This window comes from Canis lupus, chromosome 15, assembly GCF_003254725.2.
Source record: "Canis lupus dingo isolate Sandy chromosome 15, ASM325472v2, whole genome shotgun sequence".
Classification (NCBI taxonomy): Eukaryota; Metazoa; Chordata; class Mammalia; order Carnivora; family Canidae; genus Canis; species Canis lupus.
In genome coordinates, this window is record NC_064257.1 from 36,364,923 (window position 1) to 36,391,949 (window position 27,027).

A 27,027-nucleotide genomic window follows, 5' to 3' on the forward strand; every position below is an offset into this window, starting at 1 on the left:
GGCATTGATAGAGAGCTTCCTACACCCAGCTGGACCTGGAACTAAAAGGCCTCTAAAGTCTCCCAAATTAAAGATTTTATTATTCTGGGTGGGTCATGGAATGTAGTTAACACATGTCAGAGCTTTTTACTTTGTTCACAGTAGATCTTTCCTAAACTCATTGTGACACCTAAATTGTCTTCTTTACGAGACTGCTAATGTCTGAGACTGCTTTTTAATATCTGCCTTGCAAGCGTGGGTCTTACAGAACCTGTTTTATTGCCGTTTCTTGAAGCTATGTGGTTATGTGTCTTTGTGGATTGAATTTTGAAATGTTGCTTAGTTTATTGGGTTTCCGAGGAACACTAGGAATCACCTGAAGCCCCTTCACTGACTGGGGTGGGGGTAGAGACTATCACTCTGGACTCTGTTTCTGTTGGAATAGCCCCATTTCTGTCTCTTTTATATGCTGAATTATATGTAAGTGTGTTTCTTTGCCACAAAAAGCTTCAAAAAAGGTACATATTTTTTTTAGCCATAATGCTTTTTTGGAGTAGAGGTTATTTGGTTTAGAGAGAGTTTTGATTAAGCTGGATGCAATTTAAGAGCTTTTCCCACCAAGTGGTGTTCACTCTCAGAGTCATCAGCCAGGCATTTATGTCACCCAGGCCAAGCTTGACTCATCACCCTGTTCCTTCACCTCGTTATAGGAAAGGACCCCTTGCCTCTTTCCATGGAGCCTCAAGCCTAGCAGAATGTCCGTGCTACTTCTCTCTAAGGCTGTAGGGACTGAGAAGCTAATACTGAATTTATAGGAGTCAGAACTCCTTATAGCTACTCAAGGTCCCCTTAAGCCTATAGGAGCTTGGGAGGGTTTTTTGTTTTGTTGAGAACACACTGTTGAAAACAAGGGGAGCCTGAGTACAGACCTGCCATTGCTTAATCCACTAATTGCTGATCTTGTTATGTTTCACTGAAAGGCAAAGCAGCAAAGGCAATTAGCTTAGTTGTAAAGAAGCTCCTCTGGGAAAAAAGAAAGGAAAAAAGAAAAAGGAAAAAAAGAATATATTTCTGAGGGCAGGCTAGGAACTTTCCTTTGAGGATTCTTAGCATTCTACCCTCAGCTGCTTTCAGAAGAGTGTGTGTATTGGTTGAAGCAGGTAGTACTAATTAGGGGGGTGGAAGTTACTGGAAGGAAGAGAAGGGAAGAGAAGAAATATTTTGGCCAACCTCCATCAAACACTGAGTATTATGTTTGTCATTTAGCTAGAATGAAATGACTATTGTGATTAATTTATATCACTTGGCCATGTAGATCATAGTTTTGTGTACCAAGAATGAAAGTATGAAATAATAAAGATTATTACTTGAAAGTGACAACTGTTGAGACATGTTGAAGTACATTCTGACACTTAACCAATGTTTTTAGGGTTCTCCTAAGAAGTCTTCCAAGCCTAAGAAGCCACAGCAGATGATAGTACCTGAAAAAATAAATGAACAGCTGGCCTTGTTGGAGACACACCTACTCAAACTGACAAAGCAATGTAGTCATTTTTTTTTCTTTCTGGATACTCCTGTTTAGCATTATGTTTTTTAAGATCAGAAAATATTTTGTTAAAAGGATTAAGATGAGATTAGCACTTGGTAAATCCTTTAAGGTGCTTTTACATTATGTCATTAATCCTAACAATACACTGTTAATAACAGATTATTAACCACTCCGCCCCACCCCCCTCCATGTGGTTCATAATGATTAAGTGATTTACTTAGGATTACATAGCTGGCTTCTTTTTGAGCCTAAATTCTGATTCTAAAGCAGAGTTTCTCAACCTCAGCACTATTGACAATTTGGGCCAGCTAATTCTTCTCTGTGGTGTACATAGGATGTCGAGCAACATCCTTGGCTTCTACTAATAGATGTGGGGCACACTATCTGCCCACCACCCCGCCCCACTTCCCCACCCTCTCACCCCACTCTGATAATCAACTGGGAAGCAAATGTTGCCAAATACATTGGGGAGGAGGGCACAAAATTGAGAGTTACTATTCTAAAGGCAGAAATGTACCTGAGAAATAAAAGGATAGTGTATGTGTGTGGGTGTGAGTGTGGGTGTGTTAATGTGTGAGTGATTTGAACCATGGTCTGTTCAAGTGAAAGAGTAGTTTAATTTTTGGCCATTGTGTCAAATAGGAATTTCATAATGGACCATTGTTAACACAGTGATGGGAATTTTGGAGTTTGCAGTTTGGAAATCTGCCTAAGAAATTGATTTAGTTACTGGTGTCAGTGTTAGAATTGGAACCCAGGCAGCCTCGCTGCAGTGGCTGTGCTGTTCATTTTTCTATACTGCTGTCTTTTAAGGGTAATTTTGTAAAGATGAAGTTGACATAATTGGAAGATTTTGGAGTCTGGGATTTGCTGATAATAAAACAGCTATTGAATACAGTGACTCATGCCCTGGAACCTCTTCACCTATTTGGTGGTGGACTCTGGCTTTTAGGGGGAAAAAATAAAAGAAGAATAATGGAGATCACAGGATTTTTTTAAACTCCAAAATATAATGATATAGTTGACATTTTATTTTATTTATTTATTTTTTTTTAGTTGACATTTTAAAGGCATATAATTTAGGATGAACATTTGAACATTTTCCCATTTTTTGTTCCTTCCGAAGAATTTTCATTTTTGGTTATTCATGTTAAATAGAACCTACAACTTACTAATTTTTTAAAACCTTAGATGTTGCAACAGAACTCTCAGGATCAGAGGACCCTATATTTCTTTACCCTGTTGTTATAAACTGGTCAGTCAAAGGTGCTGTGAAAGAAGGTAGGTAACCTAAATGTAAATATGCTTGATTTTCTACTGAAGATCATTGATCTTCTGTTGAAGATCATCTTTTATTCTGTGGGTTCTGTTGTTGTCTGAAAGCTTTCTCCTTTCTAGGAAGAAGGTTCTGGGTTCTTACCTATTCAGAATAATGTAGAATATGGATTATCAAGTAATGTGATTTAAAATCTGTAAAGTCAGAACCTTGATGGTGACTTATTTTGGTAGTAAATGACATTATTATGAAGCTTATGAAAACTAGGAAATTGAAAAATGTGAGTGATCTTTAAGTTCAGATATGAAGAAATAGCAACATTATTGTTTAACTCAGAGTGAAAGAAATTAGGATAACTAGTAATTCTGATAATTATCAGCAATTTTCTCCTAACTTGTCATATATTAGGGGCAACTTTTGAGAACTTTCTCTCAACACTGAGATATTTGAAAAGTGAAATATAGACTATAAAGGATTTTTTGATCTTATACAGGAGTTCTTGACACATTTACTGCTACACTTCTTTGTTTTCACAGTTATGAAATTTAAGCAAAGACCTAGATTTCTAGAATTCTTTACACAAGTTATGCTAAAATGTATGAATGATGAAAAATTTCATCTTATGGTGGAGATAACAAGTCCTGTTTATGACTTCTTGAAAAGGTATTTGTAATATATATTTTATTAATATTTACAACTTTAAAAGATAGGCAAGATTATTACTTTAATATATATAAGGTGGATGAAAAAGAGGGTGGTGTGTACACCTAGGATGGGGCAAACAGCCATGGAGGAGATAGTAAGGATTTGTGTTGGTGTGTGTACATAAATAAAGAAATAATCATTTTCTTCCAACAACTAGGCTTTTCTTTCACCATTGGGCATAGATCTATTTCTCATTTTAGAAAAAAGAAACATCAATAGCATGAGGTCTATTTTTAAAATGGCAGCAAAAAGAAAAAGTCCTTCCTAAAACAAGCACTTATTAGAACAAAAGCTTGGAGTATATGTGCTTTATATTCTCAAATGATAAAGGAAGAAATTGCTTTTATGAAATGAAACAGGTTATAGTATTTAGAGAATTAGAGAGTTCTGTTAAATTAAAAAGACCATAGCCAAAATTAGAAGTTTAGAAGTTATAAATCACATTCTTAATACCAAAGAGAAGCAGAAAACACTTTAGGTGTGCAGTGAAATTTGGAAGGCTGACTATGGAGGTCCAACCTAAGAATAATAGATATTCTGGGAGAGGAAATCAGAGTAAGTGGCTTAGAAGCATTGACCGGTGGTATAACAAAAGACTCAAGGTTGAAGATTGAGGAGTATGACTGAGTTCAAAACAAAGGTAATGATTTCAATTTTCAAGGCTGAGCAGATGTTTTAGGATGCTATTCTCCGAGTCAGGGAATATAGGGGAGAAGCAGATGCAACACCTTGATTTCTACCTTGATGGTAATAGCTATTTTCTTTTTATGTTCATATGCTTAACATACTTTTACACAAAGAAAGTATTCTGCAATAGGCAAACGTGCAGCTGTATTTTCCTCCAATTTTATAGTTTCATGATTTATATTTAATGTTTTAATCCATATGGAGTTTATTTTGGTTTAGGGATTTAGATTAAACTTTCGGTTCCCCAGTTTATCAGTTTTCCTGGTAACATTTAAAGAATAATCTCTTTGTTACTTATTTTCAACTCCACCTTTTCACATTCAAAATGGTGATTCTACCAACTATGCTTATAAATCACAATGAAGATATTTCATGAATTTTCATGTTTTACATGGCAGAAAAATCCACATATATGGAAATAACTGCTGAAAAAGACAAGGCTAATTTGCCAAATACAGAAATATTGAGTTTAACATGCTACTTTAAAAAGACATAAAAAGGACACAATAAAAAGTGTAATTAGTAACACTAATTTAATATATAACCAATTGAGACTAAACATTTAAAGCACTAATTAGATTTTTTAAAAAGTAATCGTTGAGCTGCAAAATAAAGCTCAGTAGATAGCCTAGACTAAAATTTATAAAGACCACATTCTTTTACAGTTTAATAAAACTGAAATTTTATAACAAAATACTGGCATATATATAATTATTGGATCAAAAAGGAAATCTAAAAGTATAGCAACATTTGAAAGTAATGATGATAAAAACTCTAGTATCAAAGGTATTCTAAACAGCAATTAGAAGTTCTTAGCTTTAGAATCCTCTATTAGTAAATAAGAAAAATAAAATCAAATGAATTTTTTTAAATCAAATGAATTTTTGTTGATCTCAAGCAATTAGAAAAATAAAATAAGTATAGGAAAGCAGAAACAAAGAAAAGAAAAATACAAGTTGAAATTAAACAACTAAAGTTTGGTTTTAAAATCATTTAATTGAAGGCACACCTGCGTGGCTCAGTTGGTTAAGCAAAGTACTCTTGATTTCAGCTCAGGTCATGATCTCAAGGTCGTGAAAATGAGCCCCCACCTAGGGTTCCACACTGGGCATGGAGCCTGCTTGAGACTCTTCCTTCCCTTGGCCCTACCCAACCCCCTGCTCAAGATCACTCTCCCTCCCTCTCTTAAAAAAAAAAAATCATTTACTTGAAAACTGCTAGAGCTAGTTCTTTGAAGATACGAATAAATTACATGAATTTCCAACCAGCATAATAAGAAAACGTGAAATACAAGTAATCCAAAGAAGTAATAATCCTAAATTTGGAAACGGTTAAATATTAGATAATAGCATATACAATTTAATATGAATAATTTCTAATCAAAAGTGATGATAATCTTGAAAAATTTTAATTATAAGAATTTATTAAAGTAAAAAGAATTTGAATGGCTCCAATTTTTTTTTAGGCTACTTCTTTCATACTTTAAAGGAACAAATAACTTTTACTTTGCTTCAGGACATGGGTATATAGTTTCATAGTGAATTTATCTCAGGAGTCTCAGATAACAGGTTTATGAAAAGAATTTTAAAAAATGGAAAATTAGGGAAGAGGGGCAAGATGGTGGAAGAGTAGGGTCTTCAAATCACCTGTCCCCACCAAATTACCTAGATAACCTTCAAATCATCCTGAAAGTTTACGAATTCAGCCTGAGATTTAAAGAGAGAACAGCTGGAATGCTACAGTGAGAAGAGTTCGTGCTTCTATCTAGGTAGGAAGACAGGGAAAAAGAAATAAAGAAACAAAAGGCCTCCAAGGGGGAGGGGCCCCGCGAGGAGCCGGGCTGAGGCCGGGGTGAGTGTCCCCAGGACAGGAGAGCCCCGTCCCGGAGAAGCAGGAGCTGCACCAACCTTCCCGGGCGGAAAGGGGCTCCCAGGGAGTTAGAGCAGGACCCCAGGAGGGCGGGGATGCCCTCGGGCTCCCTGGGACACTAACAGGGACCTGCGCCCCGGGAGAGTGCGCCGAGCTCCCTAAGGGCTGCAGCGCGCACGGCGGGACCCGGAGCAGCTCGGAGGGGCTCGGACAGCGGCTCCGCGGAGGGGGCTGTGGGGCGGGAGCAGCTCGGAGGGGCTCGAGGGCGGCTCCGCGGAGGGGGCTGCGCCACCGGGAGCTCGAATCCAACAGCACAGGCCCGGGAGCACTGGGCGCCGGGACACAGCTCAGGATCCGGCCTCCCCCTGGGACAGGCAGAGGCTGGGAGGGCCCAGGACAGCAAGGACGCTCCTGCCCCGAGCTGAGCAGATCAGCGGCCCGCCCCGGAGCCTCCAGGCCCTGCAGGCGGAGAGCTCCGGAGTTACTGCGGGAGCTGACTCCAGGGCTCCAGAGCTGGCCCCGGCCACTGGGGTTGTTCCTCCTGGGGCCTCACGGGGTAAACAACCCCCACTGAGCCCTGCACCAGGCAAGGAGCAGAGTAGCTCCCCCAAGTGCTAACACCTGAAAATCAGCACAGCAGGCCCCTCCCCCAGAAGATCAGCTAGATGGACAAGTTCCAGGGGGAAGTCAAGGGACTTAAGGTATACAGAATCAGAAGATACTCCCCCGTGGTTTTTTTTTTTTCTTTTTGATTTGTTTGCTTCCCCCACCCCCTTTTTTTCTTTCTTTCTTTTTCTTTTTCTTTCTCTTTTCTTTTTTTCTTCCTTTTTTCTTTTTTCTTTTTCTATTTTCTTTCCTTTTTTCTCTCCTCTCTTTTTCTCCTTTTCCCAATACAATTTGTTTTTGGCCACTCTGCACTGAGCAAAATGACTAGAAGGAAAACCTCACCTCAAAAGAAACAATCAGAAACAGTCCTCTCTCCCACAGAGTTACAAAATCTGGATTACAATTCAATGTCAGCCAATTCAGAAGCACTATTATACAGCTACTGGTGGCTCTAGAAAAAAGCATAAAGGACTCAAGAGACTTCATGACTGCAGAAATTAGATCAAATCAGGCAGAAATTAAAAATCAATTGAATGAAATGCAATCCAAAGTAGAAGTCCTAACGACGAGGGTTAACGAGGTGGAAGAATGAGTGAGTGACATAGAAGACAAGTTGATGACAAAGAGGGAAACTGAGGAAAAAAGAGACAAACAATTAAAAGACCATGAAGATAGATTAAGGGAAATAAACGACAACCTGAGGAAGAAAAACCTAGGTTTAATTGGGGTTCCCGAGGGAGCTGAAAGGGACAGAGGGCCAGAATATGTATTTGAACAAATCATAGCTGAAAACTTTTGTAATCTGGGAAGGGAAACAGGTATTCAGATCGAGGAAATAGAGAGATCCCCCCTCTAAAATCAATAAAAACCATTCAATACCTCGACATTTAATAGTGAAGCTTGCAAATTCCAAAGATAAAGAGAAGATCCTTAAAGCAGCAAGAGACAAGAAATCCCTGACTTTTATGGGGAGGAGTATTAGGGTAACAGCAGACCTCTCCACAGAGACCTGGCAGGCCAGAAACGGCTGGCAGGATATATTCAGGGTCCTAAATGAGAAGCACATGCAACCAAGAATACTTTATCCAGCAAGGCTCTCATTCAAAATGGAAGGAGAGAGAAAGAGCTTCCAAGACAGGCAGGAACTGAAAGAATATGTGACCTCCAAACCAGCTCTGCAAGAAATTTTAAGGGGGACTCTTAAAATTCCCCTTTAGGAAGAAGTTCAGTGGAACAATCCACAAAAACAAGGACTGAATAGATATCATGATGACACTAAACTCATACCTTTCAATAGTAACTCTGAACGTGAATGGGCTTAATGACCCCATCGAAAGGCGCAGGGTTTCAGACTGGATAAAAAAGCAGGACCCATCTATTTGCTGTCTACAAGAGACTCATTTTAGACAGAAGGACACCTACACCCTGAAAATAAAAGGTTGGAGAACCATCTACCATTTGAATGGTCCTCAAAAGAAAGCAGGGGTAGCCATCCTTATATCAGATAAACTAAAATTTACACTGAAGACTATAGTGAGAGATGAAGAGGGACACTATATCATACTTAAAGGATCTATCCAACAAGAGGACTTAACAATCCTCAATATATATGCCCTGAATGTGGGAGCTGCCAAATATATCAATCAATTAATAACCAAAGTGAAGAAATACTTACATAATAATACACTTATACTTGGTGACTTCAATCTAGCTCTTTCTATACTCGATAGGTCTTCTAAGCACAACATCTCCAAAGAAATGAGAGCTTTAAATGATACACTGGACCAGATGGATTTCACAGATATCTACAGAACTTCACATCCAAACTCAACTGAATACACATTACTCTCAAGTGCACAAGAACTTTCTCCAGAATAGATCACATACTGGGTCACAAATTGGGTCTGAACCGATACCAAAAGATTGGGATCGTCCCCTGCATATTCTCAGACCATAATGCCTTGAAATTAGAACTAAATCACAACAAGAAGTTTGGAAGGACCTCAAACACGTGGAGGTTAAGGACCATCCTGCTAAAAGATGAAAGGGTCAACCAGGAAATTAAGGAAGAATTAAAAAGATTCATGGAAACTAATGAGAATGAAGATACAACCGTTCAAAATTTTTGGGATGCAGCAAAAGCAGTCCTAAGGGGGAAATACATCGCAATACAAGCATCCATTCAAAAACTGGAAAGAGGGATCCCTGGGTGGCGCAGCGGTTTAGCGCCTGCCTTTGGCCCAGGGCACGATCCTGGAGACCCGGGATCGAATCCCACGTCCGGCTCCCGGTGCATGGAGCCTGCTTCTCACTCTGCCTGTGTCTCTGCCTCTCTCTCTCTCTCTCTCTCTCTCTCTGTGACTATCATAAAAAAAAAAAAATTGGAAAGAACTCAAATACAAAAGCTAACCTTACACCTAAAGGAGCTAGAGAAAAAACAGCAAATAGATCCTACACCCAGCAGAAGAAGAGAGTTAATAAAGATTCGAGCAGAACTCAACGAAATCGAGACCAGAAGAACTGTGGAACAGATCAACAAAACCAGGAGTTGGTTCTTTGAAAGAAATAATAAGATAGATAAACCATTAGCCAGCCTTATTAAAAAGAAGAGAGAGAAGACTCAAATTAATAAAATCATGACTGAGAGAGATCACTACCAACACCAAAGAAATACAAATGATTTTAAAACATATTATGAACAGCTATACGCCAATAAATTAGGCAATCTAGAGGAAATGGACGCATTCCTGGAAAGCCACAAACTACCAAAACTGGAATAGGAAGAAATAGAAAACCTGAACAGGCCAATAACCAGGGAGGAAATTGAAGTAGTCATCAAAAACCTCCCAAGACACAAAAGTCCAGGGCCAGATGGCTTCCCAGGGGAATTTTATCAAAAGTTTAAAGAAGAAACCATACCTATTCTACTAAAGCTGTTTGGAAAGATAGAAAGAGATGGAGTACTTCCAAATTTGTTCTATGAGGCCAGTATCACCTTAATTCCAAAACCAGACAAAGACCCCACCAAAAAGGAGAATTACAGATCAATATCCCTGATGAACATGGATGCAAAAATTCTCAACAAGATACTAGCCAATAGGATCCAACAGTACAGTAAGAAAATTATTCACTGTGGCCAAGTAGGATTTATCCCCGGGACACAAGGCTGTTCAACACTCGTAAAACAATCAATGTGATTCATCATATCAGCAAGAGAAAAACCAAGAACCATATCATCCTCTCATTAGATGCAGAGAAAGCATTTGACAAAATATAGCATCCATTCCTGATCAGAACTCTTGAGTGTAGGGATAGAAGGAACATTTCTCAACATCTTAAAAGCCATCTATGAAAAGCCCACAGCAAATATCATTCTCAATGGGGAAGCACTGGGAGCCTTTCCCCTAAGATCAGGAACAAGACAGGGATGTCCACTCTCACCACTGCTCTTCAACATAGTACTGGAAGTCCTAGCCTCAGCAATCAGACAACAAAAAGACATTAAAGGCATTCAAATTGGCAAAGAAGAAGTCAAACTCTCGCTCTTCGCCGATGACATGATACTCTACATAGAAACCGAAAAGCCTCCACCCCAAGATTGCTAGAACTCATACAGCAATTTGGTAGCGTGGCTGGATACAAAATCAATGCCCAGAAATCAGTGGCATTTCTATACACTAACAATGAGACTGAAGAAAGAGAAATTAAGGAGTGAATCCCATTTACAATTGCACCCAAAAGCATAAGATACCTAGGAATAAACCTAACCAAAGAGGTAAAGGATCTATACCCTAAAAACTATAGAACACTTCTGAAAGAAATTGGGGAAGACACAGAGAGATGGAAAAATATTCCATGCTCATGGATTGGCAGAATTAATATTGTGAAAATGTCAATGTTACCCAGGGCAATTTATACGTTTAATGCAATCCCTATCAAAATACCATGGCCTTTCTTCAGATAATTAGAACAAATTATTTTAAGATTTGTGTGGAATCAGAAAAGACCCCGAATAGCCAGGGGAATTTAAAAAAAGAAAACCATAGTTCGGGGCATCACAATGCCGGATTTCAGGTTGTACTACAAAGCTGTGGTCATCAAGACAGTGTTGTACTGGCACAAAAATAGACACATAGATCAATGGAACAGAATAGAGAACCCAGAAGTGGACCCTGAATTTTATGGTCAACTAATTCAATAAAGGAGGAAAGACTATCCATTGGAAGAAAGACAGTCTCTTCAATAAATGGTGCTGGGAAAATTGGACATCCACATGCAGAAGAATGAAACTAGACCACTCTCTTTCACCATACACAAAGATAAACTCAAAATGGATGAAAGATCTAAATGTGAGACAAGATTCCATCAAAATCCTAGAGGAGAACACAGGCAACACCCTTTTTGAACTCAGCCACAGTAACTTCTTGCAAGATACATCCACGAAGGCAAAAGAAACAAAAGCAAAATGAACTATTGGGACCTCATCAAGATAAGAAGCTTTTGCACAGCAAAGGATACAGTCAACAAAACTAAAAGACAACCTACAGAATGGGGGAAGATATTTGCAAATGACGTATCGGATAAAGGGCTAGTTTCCAATATTATAAAGAACTTATTAAACTCAACAGCAAAGAAACAAACAATCCAATCATGAAATGGGCAGAAGACATGAAGAGAAATTCCACCAAAGAAGACATACACATGGCCAACAAGCATATGAGAAAATGTTCTGTATCACTTGCCAGCAGGGAAATACAAATCAAAACCACAATGAGATACCACCTCACACCAGTGAGAATGGCGAAAATTAACAAGGCAGGAAACCACAAATGTTGGAGAGGATGTTGAGAAAAGGGAACCCTCTTACACTGTTGGTGGGAATGTGAAATGGTGCAGCCACTCTGGAAAACTGTGTGGAGGTTCCTCAGAGAGTTAAAAATAGACCTGCCCTACGACCCAGCAATTGCACTGTTGGGGATTTACCCCAAAGATACAGATGCAATGAAACGCCAGGGCACCTGCACCCCGATGTTTCTAGCAGCAATGTCCACAATAGCCAAACTGTGGAAGGAGCCTCAGTGTCCATCGAAAGATGAATGGATAAAGAAGATGTGGTTTATGTATACAATGGAATATTACTCAGCCATTAGAAATGACAAATACCCACCATTTGCTTCAACGTGGATGGAACTGCAGGGTATTATGCTCAGTGAAGTGAGTCAGTCGGAGAAGGACAAGCGTTATATGTTCTCATTCATTTGGGGAATATAAATAATAGTGAAAGGGAATATAAGGGAAGGGAGAAGAAATGTGTGGGAAATATCAGAAAGGGAGACAGAACATAAAGACTCCTAACTCTGGGAAACGAACTAGGGGTGGTGGAAGGGGACGAGGGCGGGAGGTGGGGGTGAATGGGTGGCGGGCACTGAGGGGGGCACTTGACGGGATGAGCACTGGGTGTCATTCTGTATGTTGGTAAATTGAACACCAATTAAAAATAACTTTATTAAAAAAATAGAAATTTAGGAATCAGTCTTACTTAGCAGTATATAGAAACAAAAATCAATAAAATAGTTTATAAATTCAGTGTTGAAAATGTAGATCTTATTATCTGTATAAATATAGTAGGAAATCTGTAAATGTAATTATTATTGGTTGTAATAAACAAGACTTTAGTAGATGCTAAAAAGCCATGCGGTGAAATTCATCAACCATTCCTGGCAAATTATGATTAAAAGAATATTTTCTGTTAAAATAAGCTTTATAATAAGGAAGCTTATTGTTCCTTCTATCACTTAACATTGTTATATAAAATCTTGCCAGTGCATTACAATAAGAAATAGAAATTAGGATTAGAATTCATGTGATTATCACATAATAGGGTCTCAAATATGTTTGTCAAATGAATTCCACGGTGAAGTACTGTGAAAGGGAGATAAAATGATTGGTATTTGCAAATAATGATTTTAAAAAAAAAACTTAAGCTAACTAACCAATAACTATCAGAACTAATAATAGAATTCCATAGAATAGCTGGCTGCAAAGCAATAGCTTTCCTATATCAACTAGAAAGTATAATGGAAAAAATGATCCATTTCTATGAAGCACAGGATTAAATTTATCAGGATTTGTGAGTAGACTTAGGCTGATAGAAGAAGACCAAACATTTTTACTAAGAGATCTTTTTAAAAGTGACTTGAATAAATGGAGACATAGTACATTACTTATGGGCAGATGGACTACTATAATTTCTATTATCTTCAAATTAATTTATTGGCTTAATATAATTCCAATCAAATTAGGTTTATGGAATGATGCAGAATAATGAAAAATATCTGAAAAATGAAAAAGAGCAAAAGAAATTTGTACCATCAGATAAAGTTTAGTAGAGTTCTGTTTGTGAAATAATAGGCAGACAGCTATTGGGATTCAATGTTTCGAGTCAGAAGCAGGTACTAATATAACTAATCAAAACAATGAATAAACCATGAAATCAATGATCAATGGCATTGACTACATAAAAGTTTTAAAATACCATTTTTCATAACATACCATAAACAAGAAGGTAGGAGGAAGCATTCTGTGAAGGGGTAGAGAAGTGGAGGAATCTAATTGATTCAGTGAGTGAGAGTTCTTCAGAGCATGGAGGCGAATGTTGAGAAGATAGGAAGATGGCAAATGTATATCTGTGACCTTCTGTCCTTCTCATCTCTTCTAGCAGTAACACCAAGCAGGTCGAGCATTCCAGCGGGGTGAGAGAGGCAGAAATAGGGAAGAGACCAACATGCTTAGAACATAGCAGGCATCCAGTCTCAAAATGCAAGTTGCAGAGAGGGGATCCCCACCCCTCAGTGGTCACTGGTACAAGTTTCTTAGTTCAGGCAGACAAAACATTTGCCAAAATGAATGCCAGCTAGCTGGGGGACCCTTGGAATTGCTGCTAGGCTGGAGTCCCAACCAACCACAGGATCCAGGATCATCTTCATCAAAATAGAAACAAGTGGCCAACTGCCATTGGGACCAAGATGAATTAGGAAACCCAACCCGTGTAACTAGCTATCCAGACTCATCCAGTCATTTCATTAGCCTTGTATCTATGTGACCCTACATTTTATTCAATTTAAGGTTTTGGACCCCGTTTATCATGTGATAGCAGGGTTGTTGTTTTTTTAAATTCAGATTTATTTATTTGAGAGCAAGAGTGCAAGTGGGTGGAGGAGCAGAGAGGGTGGGAGAGGGACAAGCAGATTGCGTTGATGCAGGGCTCGATCACAGTACCCTGAGATCATGACCTGAGTATAAACCAAGAGTTGGATGCTTAACCAGCTGAGACACCCAGGTGCCCCAATGGTAGCAGGGTTTTGCTGGAATTAGCTAGTACTTACTCAAAGAAATATACATTTTATTTTATTTTATTTTTCTGAAGATTTTATTTATTCATGAGAGACACACAGAGACATAGGCAAAGAGAGAAGCAAGCTTCCTATAGGTTGCCTGATGCAGGACTCTATCCCAGGACCCTAGGATCATGACCTGAGCCGAAGGCAGACATTCATCCACTGAGCCACCCTGATGCTCAGAAATATAAATTTAGAAAATACATAAATTTCAGGGAAAATAGATGATAAGTATCAGTAGAAGGAGGGATAATAAGAGACTTCACAGTATTTGAAGGGGCTGGATTACCATAGAGGTCCATGGTAGATTTAAAAAAATGAGATTAAGAACTTCAGCAAGTGATTGGGGGAAGGGAAAAGTTTTTCAAGTCATAAAATGCTTAGCACCTGTTGGTATCCAGAAGGATATGGATGTGATGGAACCAAAGAGAATGAAATTTTGCAAGAAAGAGAGCTTGTCCAGGGTCACTCTTAAGTAGTCATCTTTTCAGTTTTAAAGGGACATGTTCATGTTGTTTTATTTTCAGTCCAATTCTTTTTCTCCTATGTCACATGTCAGCTCTCATCACATTTTATGTATGATTTACATTTTGCTCTTTCAAGAGGCCAGCTATTCCTCGATGATCAGGAATATCACAATCTTTTTTTTTTTTTTTAAAAGATTTTATTTATTTACTCATGAGAGACACAAAGAGAGACAGAGAGAGGCAGAGACACAGGCAGAGGGAGAAGCGGGCTCCATGCAGGGAGCCCAACATGGGATTTGATCCCAGGTCTTCAGGATCAGGCCCTGGGCTGAAGGTGGTGCTAAACTGCTGAGCCACCCAGGCTGCCCAGAATATCACAATCTAATGTAATGCATGGGATGCAAACAATTTTGGGTATTCTTGTATAATTTCAGTGACAACATTCATTAAAGATTTATTGCTTTGGTGTAGTTTTGCAGATTCCTACAGATCCTTTTAACTGACTTTATCTTTTTCTATTAGGAGGAATGAGTCCCTACTTGGAATAAGAAAAGTGAAATATAAGGAGAATGTTTTGTGTAAAAAGACAACCAAACCTTTGAAGAAGTTCAAAGCTTCAATAATGGAGATTGGAAGAGTAAGTTATATAGGAGTTTTGAATTTAAGTTAGTGAAATGCGGAGATTCATGTATCTAAAGATGGTTGGCTGCATTATAATTTATTACAATATGAAACAGGGAAATACCAACAAACGATTTTATTATTATACGGTACATTATAATTCTTTTTATTTTTTTTGAGAAAGCATACATGCACACACAGGTGTGGAACACAGGGCAGGGGGAGAAGGAGAGAGAGAATCTTAAGCAGGCTCCATGCTGGCATCCTGGATCCTGACTTGGGGCTTGATCTCACAACCCTGAGATCACAACTTGAGCTGAAATTCAGAGTTGGACACTGAACCACCCAGATGTCCTAGTACATTGTAATTCTTAAGTTATCACATGGATATTTTTAGAGTCATATTTTTCTGTTTCTTTTGATAGTAATTTTAATTGAGGGGTATAAAGAAATCACTGTATTTTAGTGTCAAGCATTAGGGTATGAATAAATTATAGTATTTTGTTCAGAATTTAGATTTAATTTGTAACATTTTTGTCATCTCTCATATTGAGACTATAGAAATGATGCCAAGAAAAAGAAGTAGAAGAAAGGAAACGCTAAGAGAATTTTTTTCCAAAAATCCACCTATTTCCGAAATGTTGGAACATGAAAGGTATTAACTGATTACTTCTGTAAATGTTACTATGTGGTTGGCATTATTTTGGAAACTAAGGATATAGTGGCGTACTAGATAGATAAGATCACTGCCCTTGGGGATTTACATACTAATGATGGGAACACAGTAAGTGAGTAAACACAAATAAACAAGATGATGTAAGATTTTGATACATTTTATAAAATAAATGAACAAGATGATATGGTATAGAGTAACTGGCCTTGGGTAGAAGTGATGGCAGGAGTAGTTCAGATTAGGGCGGTTAAGAGCAGTTAGGGTGGTTCATAAATTACTTTTCATTATTGGTAGGCCTTATGTTCTTGTGCAGAAAAACAAACCATAAAACTTATGGTAAAATGTTTAGCTTCTATTTTTATGAGTATGAACTTATGATTCTTATATATTTTTTGTCTTCATTATATACAGAGAATGTTTTTATCTGTTTAGTTTTGGATTTTAAGAGCAACACGTACATATTAATAGAACCACTCTCACTTTGTACTTGCCTGCTATCTATTATTATTTCTTTATTTAAATTATGTCTGGGAAACTTTTTTATTTCTCCTTCTATTCTGAATGATAGCCATGCTGGATAGAATATTCTTGGCTGCAGATTTTTTCCATTCATCACTTTGAATATATCATGTCACTCCCTTCTGGCTTGCCAAGTTTCTTTTGAGAAATCTCCAGGTAGCCTTATGGGTTTTCTCTTGTAAGTTGAGGATTTCTTTTATCTTGCTGCTTTTAAGATCTTTTCTTTGTTACTATATTTTGCAAATTTAACTACAGTATGTCTTGGTGTTGGCCGGCTTTTGTTGATTTTGATGGGGGTTCTCTGTGCCTCCTGGATCTGGATGTCTGTTTCCTTCCTTCCTCAGATTAGGGAAGTTTTCTGTTGTTATTTCTTGAAATAAATCTGCCTGCCTTTCTCTCTCTTCTTCTGAGACTTCTATAATATGAATATTATTACATTTGATGGAGTCACAGTTCTCTAAGCCTATTCTCATGTTGCCTAATTCTTCTTTCTTTCTTTTGTTTAACTTCATTATTTTTCATTATTTTGTCTTCTAGGTCACTGGTTTGTTCCTCTTCTTTTTCCAGCCTGCTGTTCATTGTATCACACTTGTTTCCAATCTCATTTATTGTATTCTTCAACTCTCACTGATTTTTTTTTTTTAGCTCTCTTATGCCTCTTGTAAGGATCTAACTGATGTCTTCTTTTCTCAAGGCCAGTGAGTATACTTATGATTGTTGCTTTAAGTTCTAAATCACGCAGTGGTGGTATCACAGCCAATGAGGTTTACCCAAGGCACAATTATTGCTAGTTGAAAACTTACTCCACCATGATGACTTGAAATATCACATATTTTGGATGGGTCTAGAAAATCATATAACAACAACAACCAAAAAAACCCCCATGTACCCACTATGCAGTATAAAATATAAAACATTTCAAACACAGTTGAAATTCCCATGCATCTCTTTGGAATGTATTTTTGTCCATCTTGTCCCAGATGTAATACTATCCAAATTTGGCATTTATCATGCCTATGAGTGACTTTATACTTCAATTATATATATAAAATTATATATATATATCCCTAAATAATGTATAGTATTATTCTTTTAATAATTTACTCTGCTAATTTGCTCATTTTCCTCAATATTACATCTGTGAGATTTTTTCATGTTGATGATATATGTCTACTCATTTTACTGCTGTATAGTATTCCATTACATGAATAAATGAAAATTTATTTATTCAGTCTCCTGTAAATAGACATCTACATTGTTTCCAAGTTTTTCCTTATAGTAAACAGTGCTGGAAAGGTCATTCTTACACAAAGCTGTTGTATGCAAATGTGAGTTTCTGGCATAAATACATAGGAGTGTAGTCCCTGAGATATGAATATTTTTCACATTATTAGTTATGGCTATGTTGCTCTTAAATATTCATCAGTGGTGTGTCAAGTTTTCATTATTCAACATCCTTACCAATACTTGGTATTGTTATCAAATTTTCTAATTTTTATGGACTGTTAAATTGTGAAATTTTATGTCATTGTTATTTTAATTTTTATTTCTTTGATTACTAATGAGGTCAGGCATCTTTTCATGTTTTTTTAGACCCTAGGGTTTTTCTGTTCTCAGGACTGCTAGTTTAGATCCTTTGTACATTAAAAAACTTTCGTTTTCTTATTTATTTCTAGATGTTTGGATACTGTTGCTTTTTCCAGTTTGTGGCTCATCTATTTATCTTTTTTTTTTTAAAGAGATTTTATTTATTTATTCATGAGAGACACAGAGAGAAAGGCAAAAACACAAGCATAGGGAGAAGCAGGCTCCCTGTGGGGAGCCCAATGCAGGACTTGATCCTAGGACCCAGAGATCATGACCTAAGCCAAAGCAGATGCTCAACCACTGAGCCACCCAGGTGCCCCCATCTATTTATATTTTAAAGGTTTTCTTTTTTAAATTAAAAGTTATAATTGTTAAGGGAGCAAAATGTATCACCATTCCTCTTTGTTATTTTCAAACAAGGTAGTAAAGGTACTTTCTTTGTAAATTTAAATTTTGGATTTTCACATTTAGGAGTTTCATGTAACTGTAATTTATTTCCGTGAACATGACAGGGAGAGTCACCTTCCCCATCTGTAGTTTTGCTGCAGGTACTCAACTGGCTAGCCCCATTTATCAAGTAGCCATTATTAGCCACTTATCAAGTAGTCTATTCTGCTACCACTGTCACTTTTGTCATTTAGCAAGTTTTCACGTATATAGTTTTGAGATCTCTTTTCTGTCCCATTAGTCTCTTTATCTATTTGTGAGTCAATATCACACCATCATACTTACTCTGGTATTAAATTGATTCTTGTTGTCTGATAGAACAAGTCTCTCCAGCATGTTCATGCAAGTCTTTTATATTCTTCCACAGGGTAGTTTGGAATAGCTTGTCAAATAATACAAAAAATTCATGATTTTGATAGAGATATAATTGAATACATAGATTGGTTTGGGAAGCTTTCGCCCCCAATATTGATTCTTTCTATTAGTATTCAGACCATATACTTAGGTCTTATTTAATGTCTTTCAATAAATTTTTATGATATTTTCCATAAAGATGTTATACATCTTTCATTAGCTACATTGAAGAAGTACTTTTTTTGGTATCCAAATGTAAATGGTATTTTAAAATTACAGTTTTGAATGCTTCTATTCTTGTATAGGAACTTAATTGATAATTTGTTCATAGATACAGGTTTTCTGTGTGAACTGTCATATTGTGAAGAGATATTGAAAGTTTTGCTTATATACAGTTGGCACGCATAAAAGATGTTCAATATCATTAGCCATTAGAGAAATGCAAATTAAAGTTACAAGGTATCACTAAAACCTATTTTAATGGCTTAAATAAAAAATAATGATTAACACTAAATACTGGGTCGTTCATACACTGCTGGTGGGAATGTAAAAGACACAGCCACTCTGGAAAAGGTTGTGGGATTTTTTAAATAAAATTAATCATATGCTTACCATAAAATCTCAGGTCTCATCAAAATTTAAACTTTTGCTCTGTGAAAGACCCTGTGAAAAGGATGAAAAGACAAACTGCACACTGGGAAGAAATATTTGCAAACCACGTATCCAAGAAAGACCTTATATCTGGAATATATAAAGACCTCTCAAAATTCAAAAGAATAATAAAAACAAACAGTCCAGTTAGGAAATGAGCAAAAGACACTTAAAAATAAAATCATAAAAAAAGAAAAGGAGCAAAAAGCATGAACAGATATTTCGTTAAGAATATATACAGGGATCCCTGGGTGGCGCAGCGGTTTGGCGCCTGCCTTTGGCCCAGGGCGCGATCCTGGGGACCCGGGATCGAATCCCACATCGGGCTCCCGGTGCATGGAGCCTGCTTCTCCCTCTGCCTGTGTCTCTGTGCCTCTCTCTCTCTCTCTCTGTGACTATCATAAATAAATAAAAATTAAAAAAAAAGAATATATACAGATATAGGATGCTTACCTCATTTAATTTTGGGATTATCTTGATGGAAATTGACAAGCTGATTCTAAATTTAGGAGAAAAAACTTCATGAATAGCCAACAACTGGAAGACAAAACTAGGAAATATATATGCTCACCCAGATAGATCTATGGTTTTAGATCTCTCTAAAACCATAAGGTCATACTGATGTGTCCATTTTCAGTTCCATACCACAGGATACTTTCCTGTGTTTTCTCTCTCCCTAATTGTAATGCTTTTTTATAATGGTAAGATTCCTGTTTCTGTTCATGTAATATATTAACTTATTTGCTCAAGCTAGAATATACAGATGATTGTGTCTGGATGCCTTAATGTTTTTCTAATTCAGGTTTCCATTTCCTTTCTCTCATGGTCCCATATCACTGGAGATTTATTTATGTTGACTGTCCTTCCTGAGCTTCCGGGTCCACTCACATCTATGGCTCATAGAAACACAGAGCTGCTTGTTGAGTACCCTGCACATTAGGAACTATTCAGAGGATGCCTGGGTGGCTTAGTGGTTGAGCATCTGCCTTTGGCCCAGGGCGTGATCCTGAAGTCCCGGGATTGAGTCCCACGTCGGGCTCCCTGCATGGAGCCTGCTTCTCCCTCTGCCTACATCTCTGCCTCTCTCGTTCTGTGTCTCTTGAATAAATAAATAAATTTTAAAAAAGCAACTATTCAGGCAGTAAAAGAAGCATTCTCTACCCTCTTGGTTGGCTCTCATTGCCTTCCAAGGCCCCTGGGATCTGTAATTACCTTGAAAAGATATGTAGAAGAAGGCTGTCCTCTGTCACTGCTCTCCCTGGACTCTCTCACCTTCAGTGCAGGGGAGATGTGGCTTGTTCTGTCAAACTCTATCACTTTTTGAGAGATTTTACCTTCCATCCAGCTTCTTTTCCTTTCGTGTGTGTGTGTGTGTGTGTGTGTGTGTGTGTGTGTGTTGTGTCAGATTCAGACATATAATTCATTAAAGTGAGCACAATACTTTCACTTACCAATTGAGATTTTTTTCCTTTCTCCAATATAAATCAGATAGAATGGCACTGACCAATGGGGCAGCAACATCGTGAACATTAAAAAAAAAAAAAGAAGTACTTTGAAGAAATTGTCATGCCATGTGAGCAATTATGCAACTATAAAAATAGTTGGATGACTGAGATTTTGCTAGGAATAATTTTAAACAAATTGAATATATGGTATACTTAAAATATGACCTATTAGCTAAATTTTGAAATATTAGTTTTTTCCAGAGCATATTGAATATGGATTATAAAGTTATTTCATTTATAGTTGATTGATGTTTTATTTCTGCTGTAGTCTAGCTAATATTGGAAAAAAATTTGCTCCATTGTTTTTTTCCTTAAGGAACAATACAGAGGAATTATTTTCTTATTTAATATTGATATTAGGGGATGAATGTGAGCATTATGTTATAATTTAGTCATCTAATCTCAGTGGCTTTTTGGTTAATGAAAAGAAAAGCTGTTTGGTTTGAGTTTAAGACACAGACATCAGAGAGAATGGAAGGCAATATGTAGTGTGTTTACCCTTACAGTTTATCCTCATGCCTCGTCTACTGCCCTTTCACATTCTTAGCACTAAGGAAATGATAAATAAGTCAGAATAATTTGTATAAGGGCAGTCAAATGACTTCTTGATGTATTTGATACAAATTGGAATCATTCTTCGTTATTAAATATCTGGAAGCTTGTGTAATTTTAAGACTTGCTTCTTCTTGGCAGAAATAAGAGAACTGATGTTAGAAAACTTGCCTATCGATTCCTCGTGGATAACTTGAATCCTATAATATTAAATTTTGTGAAAAAGAAGCGGTTCCATCAAATATTTCTTGAGGAGATGCCCTGGAGAGCTCAGATGAACCTGTATCTGGCAAATGCACATTTCAACCTGCTTTTAACGAAGCTAGGGGAACATATGAAGATGAAATTTGGCACTTCAAGTGCAGTGGTCAGGTATAGAATATTATCAGTGAATGATACTTTTTTAGTATGAGCATGGATTTTATTTATATGTTCAGGGCTCCAATGTTGATAAATAACTTAAAGAGGTTTCCAGAGTGCTTCTCTACTGATCATTGGTATATTACTTAATTTCTTGTCTCAGAATCTTTCCTAAACCAATGCTGGATATAAGCACTAATGAAATACCAATCTGCATTTATCTTAAATAGGTTTGTTAATATAGCTTTCAGTAAAGAAGAAAGTGTAATTTCAAGAGAAATTTAATATAATTGTGTAATACCTATAGCTATTAGTAGGTATTAGGCAAATCTGTTTCATTTTGAGGTATATTAAGCCTCTATGAATACAGATCATATATTCTCATATGATGTAATATGTCATTAATTCAGAAGACATTTTTGAGCTCTTGAGGGTCTTTGGCTAAAGTGTTTTGGAAGATAAAAATAGAAGATAAGTACAAATATAAAATACTATATAATCATTGAAAAGGTGAATAGAATCTTTCATCCAAAAAATATAGCTGAGTACCTGTTAGATACAAGGTACTGACTGAGGTAGACCCAATAGGCATGAAAAGATGAGCAGGATGTGCCACTTAGAGTGTTGCAGGGTGGATCACAAGTGTTAACAGACAATTGTAAATCATAGTGTAAAGTGAAGTATACACAAAGTCTTTGTTCCTGAGAAAAAGGCTTTCCTCTGGCAGAAATTCACAGGAAAGGTTTTGTAGGGAGGGGCCACTTGGCCTGGTTCTTGAGGGACATGCCAGATTTAGAAATGTGCAGATGAGGAAAGAGGTATTCCAGGTGGATGGAAGCATATGACACAGAGACCAGGTAGGAAGCATAAGATGAGAATCCCAAATGGTCTGACCAGAATCTAGAGGAAATGAAAGGGAATGGTGTGAAATAATTTAAAAAGTAGATCAGTACCAGATCTTAGAGAGTCTTAACTTAATCTGAACTTTAATTTATATACAGTGGGAGATTATTAAGGGTTTATTTAAATTTTTTTTTTTTTTAGAATAAGGGTTTTTGACCAGGACAATGATAAAAGATTTCTCTGGCAGCAACATACCAAATGGATTGGAGGAAGGAGAGACTGTGATAGGAGTATGAATTAAAAGTGTTTTTATTTCAATATCCAATGATAAAATATCCAGGAGAAATCCAAAGCGAACTTGGTTCCAGTTTCTGTTTCTTTAGAATTTTGGTTAAAATCATTATCAGACTGAACTTTCATAAAAACATCTCCAAATGGTTCCATTTCCTATGTAGGCTAAACCAGATTTGCATTTAAGAAATAATTAGATTGCCTGACCAACAGGGAAGGCTTTTGGTAGACTAACCCATCCATGAGGCCATGAAAAGAGAATGGTTCAGACCAGATGGGCTTCCTAACTTTCCTCTGAACACTGAGAAGAATTCTCTGAAGTTCCAATCATATGTGACCATTCAGACATGATGACTTCATAGCACAGCAATTAGACAATGACCAAATTTGTATCAGAGAACTTGGTGCTAAATTCAACTTTACTAAAACCATTAAGACATAATATTTATGTGTGAATATATTTTTACATTTATTTATTGATCTATTTTTGGTGGAGGTCTGTTTACTGCTTAGGCCTTATTTTTAAAAAAGGAATAACATTGATCTTAGACACATTGCTTTATATAGTAGACATATGCATATATAGTAGATATATGCAGATATATGCATATATATCACATATATATGTATATATCTTCATTAAGTTGTATTTGAATCAGGTTAAATTGACATAAATTATTGTTTCAGAGCCCTTAGAATGAGTTTGGATTTTCAAGGGCCCTTTCAGGGAAATAGATTTTGATGTTAAAATTCCTAAGAGCAAAGTTACATTGTATAATTTTAAAATTTAATATGATCCAAATTTTGGGAGCACTAACTCACAGATATTTTAAAAATTAAAGTGAATTATATTTGCCAGATTCAATTCAATTTTGTTTATGGTTTTTTTTTAATGATATTCCCTCTCCCTGCAGTTTCCGATCATGTGATCCTAATATGTTCTCACTATATAATTCAGGAACAGTGTTACCAACAGCGAAATTAACTCTAGAAAACTATAAAGCGATACTTGATTTCCTTCATACAGCTAAAAAAAGAAAGGCCAACTTACCATCAGGTAAAATAAAAAATTATGATCTGTATTATCAAATTGCCCTCTATATTTTTATTCAGTGATGCAACATACACACACACACACACACACACACACACACACACCCCACAGACACACAGAAGTATACACATCATTTTTAAATGACTCAGGAGTTTAAATGAGTTGTGGTATTTTGTAGGAGATTCTTATTTGACCAGTTTTTAAAAAAAATTTCTGTATTTTTATGATATCACCATATGTATTTAGAAATATATATGTTTGTTCTACTCCAAACCAATTTGCCTGTTCACCAAATATAATGTTCTATTTATTTATTTATTTATTTATTTATTTATTTATTTATTTATTTATTTATTTGAAAGGGAGAGAGGAGTGGGGAGGGGCAGAGGGAGAAGGAGAGAAAATCTTAAGCAGACTCCATGCCCAGTATGGTGCCCAACATGGGGCTCCATCTCACAACATTGAGATCATGACCTGTGCCGGAATCAAAAGTCAGACCCTTAACCATTTGAGCCACCCAGGCACCCCTAATGCTCTTTTTAAAATAATGGTAGCCTCCTCTTGTCAGGATAGGTGAAGACTTGATATCAGGTGTTATATTTTAGTGGGAGTAAGTTTCAGAACAAATTCCACTACACATTTTATGCTCAAGGAAGTTTACTCTTGCCTTAGGATCTCCAACTAGCACCTTCCGTGAAACCTTACTCAAAGTGAATGCCATAATATTTTTGAATGGCAGGACCAACCAGTATTTTTGTCTGCTCAGGTGACAGGAGACTCACTCTGGGAAGTGGAGAAATACAGATGAACAGGGCTTTCAATCTGGGTGCTACAACTGATGACACTATTCCAAAGCAATCACCTATACCATTCATTTCACAAATAATCACTTCTAATATTTTCATATAATTACAAACCCTCTTATGTAGACTTTTAGTAATAATATTTTAAGTATTATGTAACTTATTGCTATCAAGATACTTCATATACTGGGCAACTGCATCAGGAGTTCATTCATATTTGAAGTACTTGACATGTTTTTTGATTTCTTGAGGGTGTAGATTAGATTTAGCTGGTACCTTCATGTTATACTATGAGTACTGAAGTATTTGAAAATAAATTCCCTAGACCCAGAGTCAGAATTTTGTACATAGGCTGTGGTATATAGCTTCTTAAGGTTTTTTTTTTTTTTAAACTAGCTGCCTAAGACCTCCCATGAAATCCACAATACAATACTGTGCTATTGAGATGTATTATTTAATGCAGAATTCTAAGAAAAGGCTTGCAGTAGGAGAAATCTATATTTTTACACCACACCAACAGGATAATGAATAGATATGGTTGCTACCCTGCTTAACTCTAGGGGATGCTACTCACCCTCTAGTGTACATGTCCTGGGAATAGACTATTTAGGGAGTAATTAAGGAAATTAAGTGGGATTCTGTGATTGGTCCCTCAGAAAACATGACATTCCTGCCTCTTCATTGTTCCTTTGGCCATCACTCTTGCTGAGAATGATGTTCTCCATAGTCTTTCTGCATAGCTAAGCCATGTTCACCCTTTAAACTTAGTATAGATGCCTCCTTCTCTAGAAACTTTCCTTGGTTCGTTGTGTTCATGATAATCCTGTCCTTCCTCCAAATTTATATAGCCTTTCTTATCTTAATTACTCATTTGATGCTTATCACCTATGTCTTCTGGAACTTTCTTTTTTTAATAATATTATGCTTTATTTTTGGACTGTAGATGCTGAAGAATTTTCCACATTTGTTAATTCCAGAATGAATGATGAAAATGTATCCAAGGCACAACCAGTTTATGACTCAGACTCTGAATCAGGTCTTAATGCTAAAGAAAAGGATCGAGCAACAAATTTAGGTCTATTGGATCATTTTATGAAAATCTTTTTATATTGCAGGAGAGCAATGGTAAGGTGGTCCTTCTAATTTGCTAAATTAGTAGACATAAATCTTAGGCCATTAGTTTGGACATGTAAGATATATTGTATTTATTCACTTACCATCCATAGTTTTGATTTCAACTTTGAAACTAAACTTGCTGTGTTTCACATCAGTCATTTTTGAGGTTTGTCTGCCATAGTGCTGAAGATTTACACACTGTCAAGTTGTCAGGGAGAGGGGTAAGCTGCTTTAGTCATCAGTCATCCATTGGTGCAGAGTGGAGGTGGCCTTTGTCCTTGCCTACACAATCCCTGTTAATATTCAGACACCCCCCTGCCACTTTGTTTCCACATTTGGGATATGGCCTTCTATGGTGGTGAAACCAGTGGTTCCTCTCTGGAGTTTTGCTCCTGTTTAGGGTACCATATGCCCCTTTATTCCCTCTAGCATAGGGCACACTCTTTCTGGGCCAGAGGAAAGCCCTGCTCCTGATTCCTGACCCCCTGCTTCTATAGGCCAATTGTGTCTTCTCTAAAATGCTTTTCTCTTTTTTTTCCTTAAATATTATATGATACATTATTAAAATTGGAATCATGAGGTACAAATAAATTAATTTTCCTTTTTCTCATAGCATGAATGGCATATACTTCAAACCTCTCAAGAGTTGAGAGGAAATCTATCCTTTCTAGAACACTTGAGTTCCCATTTTCTCTGTAGAGAAGGTGATTTCTTAAAAAATATGAAGGAAACCCAAATCATCCCTTTTGACCATGAGCATTGCTTCCTATCCTTTCCACAAGCTTCAGGTCCTTAGAAGGTCTGGGTCCGGCTCACTTCTTAGAACTCAGTTCATCTTGCTCTCATTCAGTCCACTGTCCTTTGTGTGATCTTGAAAGCACAGTGCTTGTTCTTTTCTCATCCCTCAAGTTCACCCTCCATCCTTTGCTCCTCCTTCAGTTTCAAATGCTGTCCTCCCCCCAACACCCCAACTCCCACCTTCACATGACATGTTCAACTCAACATTCAAGTCTTTGCTTATGTCACCTCCACAGAGAGGACATTTTTCCTGACCGCCTCATTTAAAAGGGCATATCCTCTCATGTTTGTTAGATTCTGACCCATTTCTGTTTTATT

The 27,027-nt window shown here is 37.0% G+C and overlaps 1 protein-coding gene across 13 annotated transcripts in view; it reads left to right on the forward strand.

Annotated features, from left to right (window-relative positions):
* The window catches only part of CFAP54 (cilia and flagella associated protein 54), a 291,046-nt gene that overhangs the window by 116,572 nt on the left and 147,447 nt on the right, over positions 1–27,027 (forward strand). For all 13 annotated transcript variants that reach the window (XR_003133016.3, XR_003133013.3, XR_003133014.3 and 10 more), the window contains 8 exons: positions 1,409–1,523; positions 2,720–2,809; positions 3,341–3,467; positions 15,058–15,172; positions 15,711–15,811; positions 21,586–21,816; positions 23,853–23,995; positions 25,739–25,920. Coding sequence is in view for 9 of the 13 variants with exons in the window: in XM_025438907.3 (XP_025294692.3) it covers positions 1,409–1,523; positions 2,720–2,809; positions 3,341–3,467; positions 15,058–15,172; positions 15,711–15,811; positions 21,586–21,816; positions 23,853–23,995; positions 25,739–25,920 (1,104 nt within the window). In the remaining 4 variants the exon portion in view is untranslated. The remainder of the gene's footprint in view (positions 1–1,408; positions 1,524–2,719; positions 2,810–3,340; positions 3,468–15,057; positions 15,173–15,710; positions 15,812–21,585; positions 21,817–23,852; positions 23,996–25,738; positions 25,921–27,027) is intronic.